This window comes from Crocodylus siamensis, chromosome 6 (genome assembly GCF_052110815.1).
Source record: "Crocodylus siamensis isolate JL-2025a chromosome 6, ASM5211081v1, whole genome shotgun sequence".
NCBI lineage: Eukaryota > Metazoa > Chordata > Crocodylia > Crocodylidae > Crocodylus > Crocodylus siamensis.
In genome coordinates, this window is record NC_143400.1 from 47,857,392 (window position 1) to 47,866,022 (window position 8,631).

Genomic DNA, 8,631 nt, shown 5'->3' on the forward strand with positions numbered 1-8,631 from the left:
GCACGCGCAGTCTGGATTTTAATTATGGTCCACTTCAAAATGGAAAGAAGAAGAATTTTTTTTTAAATACTGAAACACAACTTTATGGCATTTCTAAAATGAAACTTTGTGTTTTGAAAAAGCATAGTCTTGGTTTTGATTTATTCTTCATGTAGTTCATAAGTTGGTACTTCATTTGGACACAGCATCCGGTGCAGTTTTAACTTGAAATTTCTAGCAAAATACAATAAAAATATCCACAATAGCAAAAGACAATTCACCTTTTGTAACACACAAGCATGCACACACAATACTATTTCAATATTGTGGAAAGAGGGGCCATAATGGTAGGCAGGGACAAGAAGGGTTAGGAGTCTTTTTAAAAGATCTAACAGGAATATACAGTTATGTTTCAAATCTTGCACTTTTTGTAATGCAATGTTTGAGTTTATAATCATTCCCTCATTAATTCCCCAAACCACCAAATGACTAATATCTGTGAGTATATCTTTAGGGACATTGTCAATATCATTAACAAGTCTGGGACTTAAAGATAATCAGGATGAGACTATTTCCTTACTAATGTAGGACTGATGAGATACTCATTTTATATACTGTGTCTGTCTTGTTCTGTTTACTAAACCTGAGGTCTTTGAATCTCTCTTTGGAGAAATGTTCAAGGGGAAGATATGGAAAGAGATGAAGGAGACAAAAGTGGAAGATCATCTACACAAATTTGGTTTATTACATTTATTTTCATATGCAGTCCTTTTTTGAGTGTAAGTACCTATATGACAGGTGGTGATGATGATGATGACCATCTTTTGCAGACCAGATTACTGACTATAGCATTTACCCAGTAAATGGGTTCTAGGTCCTCCTTCCTTGAGTTGAGTTATTTCAAAGTTGTAGCCCCCACTTTGCAGGGGAGTGCCCTAAATACCAGGCTATAGAACAATATCTGTGTGCTGGAGTGTGAGGGAGGTTTGGAGCAGGATCACTGTGCAGAAAAGAACATAAGCTTCATGGAGCCAGAAGGGAAAAAAGCAGTCCAGTAAAACGAGGAATCTGAGGTCTGGTCCCTGCTTCTTAGACAGCTTATGCATTTTATGTCAGTCATTGGATAAGGAATAGAAGTAACGCCAAGAGATATGAGAAATATGCCTTAATTATGTGTAAAAGTACCCAACTCTACTTGCTTTTTATCATAATACAAATCGGTGCTAGGAATCTGCTTCTACTGCCCCTAAATTTGCAGAATGCACCTAATTTGGATTAAAAAACATGGACAAAGCAAAGCACAAAGTGAAGCATGTTTAGTTCTGTCCCTCAAACACAGCTGGTGATAATGCTTCCAGGAAAAGTATGTGTATGCCAATTAGATGACATCTACACTCCCAAAATTATTTTCACAGCTCCATTCATTTTTTTACTTTATGGTCCTATTAATCAGAATTTCATGTAGATAGACAACTGCTGTATGTGTAAAGCCAATTTTGTCTGGTCCACCTGAATTGTTTTACAAGAAGAGAAAGTTATAGAGGTATCCTGTTCCTTTCCCTTCCAGGCAGGAATTAGCCAAACTTCAAATGAGAGAATGTGACTACAACTGCAGTCGTAAGTCCCCAATAAAGGGGCAGGAAAAAAGAAACAATACTGAGGAATGCAATATTTAGAAATAATTTAGAAAGTTCACAGTCTACCAAGGACAGTAGTGGCAACCTTTTGGGCAGGTGTGACACAAGTTAAGCCCCCTGCTCTCTCCAAATCCTGCTCTGATCCCAGCCACCAAAGGCACACCTGATAGAGCGTGGTTGGGAGGGGAAGGCGGGGCGGTATCTCCAGTCTCCAGCACTGAACTACTGCAGCTTTATATGGTGAGTGAGGATCCAAAGCCCATAATCTGGCAGCAGCTTCAGAGCCACAGGAGTCTTAAACTGGCTCTTGACAGTAAGACCTCCTCCCATGAAAATGCTGCTGCTGTACCCCATGCAGCCAGAGATTCAAGACTGTTCTCTGTATGGAGAGCCTGGGGGTCATAAACCATCCTCTAGCTTACTGAGAAATCACAGGCTGAGCCCTCTTTTTATTTTTACTCATGGAGGAAGGAACTATTCAATGAACTGAGAACTGAAATAGGACTCCTTCTGGCCAGAAACAAATGGATGTAGGTATCTGAACTTCATCTTTTGCTATGTATCATTGAAAACAAATGGAAAATAAACCTTATACCCCATCACGTACTTATTTTCTTCTTTCAGGACCAGGTGTATCAGAGGAATGACCAGAAATCACACGTCAGTGAGCTACTTTGTCTTCTTGGGGTTTGCCGACCACCCCGAGCTGAACTCGGTGCTCTCGGGAGCATTTTTGTTAGCTTATCTCATCACTCTAGCCGGGAACCTTCTCATTATAATCATCACTCTGGCTGACTCTGCTCTTCACACCCCCATGTATTTCTTCCTCAGGAATTTGTCCTTCCTGGAGATTTGCTACACCTCAGTCACAATCCCCAAGATGCTCACCAGCCTCTTCTTGGATGACAAAACAATCTCTTTCATTGGCTGTGCAACACAGATGTATTTCCTTCTCTTCCTTGGGGGAACAGAATGTTACCTGCTGGCCATGATGGCTTATGACCGATATGTTGCCATATGTCATCCACTGCATTACCCAGTCCTTATGAGCAGCCGTGTCTCTATGGAGCTTGCAGCTGCTTCCTGGATCACTAATTTCCTGGTGTTAATGGGTCATATCGCAGCCATATTCACTCTGCCCTTTTGTAGCTCTCATGAAATCAACCATTTCTTCTGTGATGTTCCCCCAGTAATGGAACTAGCATGTGGGGATACCCATGGGACTGAGATTGCTATTCTCCTGGTTGCCCTTTTTTTTGTCCTAGTCCCATTTGTGCTCATCCTTTTATCTTATGCCCATATTATCTCCACTATCCTGAAGATGCCATCTGCTGAAGGCAGGCACAAAGCTTTCTCCACCTGCTCCTCCCACCTCTTAGCAGTGACCATCTTCTATGGGACAGCCTGTGCAGCTTACCTGAAGCCAAAATCCAGCCACTCGGCAAATGGTGACAAAATCATCGCCCTATTCTATTCTGTTGTGACGCCGATGCTTAATCCTATCATTTACAGCCTGAGGAACAAGGATGTGAAAGAGGCTCTCAGGAGGCTAAGTAAAAAAATGTGCTCCTGAGCAAATATTTTCCTTTGCATTTATGGAGATGTTTCCTTCCCCACCTCTGCCCCTCTAATCTTAGGAAGACACAATTCAATGGGGCAAATGGTGATCTTAGTTGCATCGTATTAAATCCAGAGTCACTCAACTGATGTCAACGGAATCCCATAAATTCTGTAGCCATAACACATTACATTTCCTGTAACAATTCCTCCTCCCTGCACAAGGAAATGAATGGAGTAATGCCATGTTCCTTTATAAACAAAGTAAACGTATAGCTAATAGGTATAGGGTGTACACTGCTCTTAGAGAGGTGTGTGTGTGGGGGGGAAAATCAGCCCACATTTCTGGGAGAGATTATGGGAGCTATGCTTTTCTGCACAGCTTATCTACTACTTCCCACAGCTTGGTGTCATCTGCAAACTTGCTCAGGGTGCAATCCATACCATCTTCAAGGTCATTGGTGAAGACACTGAACATAACTGGCTCCAGAACCAACCCCTGGGGCACTCCACTTGATACTGGCTGCTGGCTAGACATCAAGCCATTGGTTACTATTCTCTAAGTCTAATTCTCCATCCAGCTTCCTATCCACCTTACAGTCCATTCATCCAGCCTGTACTTCCTTAGGTTGCATGCAACAATACTGTGGGAGACTGTATCAAAAGCCTTGCTAAAATCAAGGTACACCACATCCCCTAGTCTCCCTGCATCCGTAGAGCCAGTCATCTTATCATAGAAGTCAATCAGGTTGGTCAGCCATGACTTGCCCCGATGAATCCATGCTGACTGTTCCTAATCACCTTCTTCTCCTCCAAGTGCTTAGAAATGGATTCCTTTAGGATCCTCACCATGATTTTTCCAGGGACTGAAGTGAGGCTGACTGGTCTGTAGTTCCCTGGATCCTCCTTCTTCCCTTTCTTAAATATGGGTACTATGTTTGCCTGTTTCCAGTCATCTGGGACCTCTCCTGATTGCCACGAGTTTTCAACAATAAGAAGATAATCTCACTTCATTGTCAACTGTTAAATCTACTCTTTTTATATCTCTCCTGTCATCCACATGCAGCTGTTGGCCCTGTCATTAGGATGGCTTTTTATGTTCTTCAGATATGGGGGATTTTGTGACTTTCCTACACAAGTAGCAAGGGGCATTTTTCACTGCTCATCTCACTGGTACAGACAGTGACTGTCAAACAGTCCTTGGCTCACTTACCACAATGAATTTAATTTATTAACTTTTCATTTTTTAAACTAAAGATTGTCACGAATGAATCTAAGGAATAATTTGGTTTCACCCAGGATGAACAGATCACCAAGGGTGTAGCCATGTTTGGTTGGTGTTAAACCTTCAACCAGTTCATCCACTGCACCATAAACAATACCAGTAGCTTCTGCTGTGACTTGAAACCTAATATTATGGTCAGGAATGCTACTGAAATAATTCCAAAAAGGTCTAGCTCCTTAACTAGCATGTCTGCCATTTCTGATAACTACCAGCCAACTTACTGAAAGATCACAGAATCATAGAGAAGCAGGACTGGGAAGGACCCCACCATCACATTGCCCAACCTTCTGCTCAAAGCAGAATCATCTCTACCTAAATAAGAGTTTGTCAGCAAAGCCCACAAGCATGAGAAAACACAAGCACCCGCTACCCTACACTGCAACATGGGGACCACAAATACTTGCATTACACACCTAAACTGGAAAGCTAGAACTCCACTTTGTCACCTATCACCTCCAAAAACTTGTCCTAAGTCTTTAATCCTTTTTATATACAAGCATTTTTAGAGCTCTGTTTCATTCTGCTCCTGCTGAGCATGGTCTTCTCCAACTTCCACCTACTCTGGACTGCAGACATCTTCTTGTGATCTCCAAGCCACAGGTGTTGGAGGGAGACGGGGGGGTCCTTCAGAATCCTAAGATTCCTCTTCCCAGACCACTTCAAGAATTGCTACCCCTAAATCATCCCTGACCAATGCTTATCCGATATATTCTTGAACACCTCCAATGGAGGAGGTTCCAGAACTTCCCTAGGCAGTCTGTTCCATTGCCACACTGTTCTAACAGTGACAACGTTTCTCCTGACATCCAACCTACTTTGCTGCAATTCCAACTCTCTGTGGGAAAGAAGTATGCCTCATCATCTTTATGGCAGCCCTTCATATAGCGTTGCTAGCAGTCAAGAGCAGATTCTGATCCTTAATACTTGGATTTTAATGAGAAATGAGTGTCCAGATCACTAAGGCAACATTGGGGGAAAGTGCCCATAGCTTCATCCCATCTCATTGCACTTTTGTCATTCAGTCACTTGTTGCAAAAATGTGCATATGTTGAATGTGAATGAGCCAGCCATAGACGCCATTGTGTTTCATGTCACCAGCTATCCTGTTGCCTGTGAGAGAGTGTGGTAATGTAGGTCATGCAATTACACAGATGCCTCAAAAGCTTCTCAGGGACCATGAAGTCTATTTTGTACCTCTAAGGAGAGAGATACAAAACCACACCCATCATTATCCAGAAGTCCATTGTTTACAAAGAGTTTATTTTATTTAAAAAAATCTCAACATTAAAAGTAAGATCTGAATTAATTTAAACTTAAGATGAAATTAGAAGGGAGAGAGATGGTCAAGAATACTTTACTGTGTATTTCAATTAAATATATCTCCTACCAAAACCTAGACAGGGCAGTTGCTGATTTGGTTTTAATAGAGCTGTCCCCATTCCAAAGATTGTTAGGCAAAGGGGTGGGGGGTAGACTACAAAATCCACAGGGGATTCAAGAATAATACTCAGTGTGTTTTCTATTTTTGTCAGGAAACAATGGTTTCCTAGTAGGATACCATTGAGGTCAAATTAGGGATACTAAGAGGAATAGATTCGTGGGGTATAGCTGAAGATACTCTTGTATCTTCACTGCATTCATACATCACTTAGCAAACAAGAAAGAAGCCAGAGTTTGTCCCTGACAGAGGCAAGTCTGTTTATTTAAAGTTATTTTTCATGTTATCTGATGACCTAAATATACTTCAAATTATATGTGAAGTAAAAATATTTAATGGGAAAACAACATGTCCAATTATTTTATGTGAAATCAGATAAATTAGGAACAGGAATCTGAGACTTACATTCTCAGTGAGCTGTGCCATTGTGACTGGACAATGAGCTATGCCAGGATAGGTCTGTCTGTCCATCTCTGTCTGTTTCTCATACACACATATCAGCACACACACATTGTCTCAGTTAGGAATCCACAGACGGCTTGACTTAAAAAACTTCTCTGTTGAACTGGCAAGATGTGATGGGAAAGAAAAAATATGGAAATTTCTGTCCAGTTCTAGCTTCAGGTTTATTTCACACATTTTGAAAATCCCAAACAAGAGCCACCTTGTTTTTTTCATCCCTCCATTAATTCCAAAAGTCATTATGAAACAGTTCTCTCTGCTCTTGCTAAAGTCCCGTATTGTTATTCTCCATGATTAGCCCCATTGCCTGTACTCATACATTTGAGAGCATCATTTGAGCTATTGTATATGTCAATTTAAAAATCGAAATAATTATAATTTATAAAAACATTGATGAACCAAATGTTGCATTTAGTTACTGTGCAATACATCCAAAACCCACAAAGGTTATTGCTCCACAGATTTCCAGTGGTTAAAATATGAAGGGAATAGTATGATAATCTTGACTGCCCTCTCATGACAGAAACCAGCAAATTTTAACTAGACCTGATTTTAACAAGTGGAATTTTACTATCACCAAACTTTCCTATATTTCAGCATTCATTTCCATATCAGCAGCATTTTCCATATCATCACATTTAATTTTTTCTTGAAATTTAAATATTCTAAAGGAAAAAAAATTAAGTGTGATGGTATGGAAAATGCTGCTGAAACATGTTTTCTAATTGGGAAATTTCAATGTAATGAAAACACAGCTTGTGAATGGGAAATGTTTTGACTGAAATATTGCAATCAATCCTAAATCTGACCCACAAATTCTTTTATTGAACCTATAGTTTTTGGTTAAGTTTAAAAAATTGTCAATGCATTCTCAATTTAAATACTGCCCCCACCCTCCTTTAGATAGAGACTCATAGCAGGAACCAAGAATAGGTGTTCATCTGGACAAGAGCAAGAAAAAGCGACCTTTCATTCTTAACATTTTAGATCTGCTTTAACCGTTTCCTCATTTTAAGAAGAGCTATTCCCCAGTTGATTAGGGTATATAAAAAGCTTATTGATTCTGCACATCCCAAGAAAACAACTATTGAACCTTTCCTCTTACTGGTTCGCTCTATTCTTCATTGCAAAGGAAAACATGCCCTTAGAGTTGGATAAGGTTTTCTGTCCTTTTTCTGGAAGGTCAATTTTTTGGAGCTAGGAAGATTAGATCAGATTGTGTATGGTGGGGGAGGGTGGCAGGAGGCTGTGATTTTCATCTCAAGAGTCAAAAGGACCTTATGGGTGAATTAATTTGCCAAATTCATTTTGTCACAACCTCACAGATGCTCATTGCTCAGAGGTTATAATACTTCAGTAGGGTCTGGTTTGCTGATAACCTAGATGACAGCAAGAAAGAAAATGAAGAACCATAAAATCATTGGGTGAAGGGACTTCAAAAGGTCATCTGGTCCAACCCCTGCGTGAATGTAAGAACGCTGTTCCTCAAATATCCCTATCAAATGTTTCCTCTTGAAAATTGCAAAAAAGAGCGATTCTACAGTTTCCCTCAGTGGAATGAAGTTGGGGCCTCTGGTGTCTATTAAACGCAGAAAAAAAATCTCCTCATGCTATAACCATGTTAACAGTTGGAGGAACACACTGGTAGCCGCTGTAAAACCAGTAACAATACCTGAGTCAGTCAGTTTGAACCTTGCTGAGATATGTCTGCAGCAGCCCATGCAGATGCAATGTAGGCATGCCCCCCAAATTGATAACCATGACTGTGTACTTTGTAGGGATTATTCTCCTTATATAACTATGTAAGTAGAAGAATGGAACTGACACAGATGTGAGAGCCTGTGGGGCATTTCCCTCTTAGAGCAGTGTTATATATTCCCCTGTATGCTAATAAAAAGGATTAGAGATATGGGAAGCATAATTAAAGAGGCTGAAGAGATAGGACTCTTTAGCTAGAAGAGACTGAAAGTAGTACAGCCTACCAGCCCAATGGGTAAAGCCTGATAGAAAGCTTGCATTGCCCTCAGAGGTAGATCCACTTTAATTCCTAATCCACCCAGAGTTTAAAACCAACTATCTTTCTGTGGTAGTAGCATTTCTATTCAGCCAGCAATAAGCAAGTTAAATGACTTCATAATCATAACATAATACACCTAATTTCTTCTAAAATCTTAATTCTTTAAGGATTCTGCTAATCAAACTGTCCTTCGTTCTGCAATTCTGCTGTCTGTAAGCTGCTCCTGATAAATTAGCTCCTTTTTCCTCAGGCCTGA

At 40.4% G+C, this 8,631-nt stretch overlaps 1 protein-coding gene across 1 annotated transcript; it reads left to right on the top strand.

The window, feature by feature from the left end:
- The first annotated feature begins 2,259 nt into the window (after positions 1–2,259).
- LOC149862700 (olfactory receptor 10A4-like) lies at positions 2,260–3,189 on the top strand. Its single transcript, XM_090051836.1, has one exon. The coding sequence runs from the start codon at positions 2,260–2,262 to the stop codon at positions 3,187–3,189; it is 930 nt and encodes a 309-aa protein (XP_089907962.1).
- Positions 3,190–8,631: the final 5,442 nt, after the last annotated feature.

Coding starts and splice junctions, on each gene's coding strand:
- LOC149862700 (XM_090051836.1), top strand. CDS start 2,260: ATGACCAGAAATCACACGTCAGTGAGCTACTTTGTCTTCTTGGGGTTT.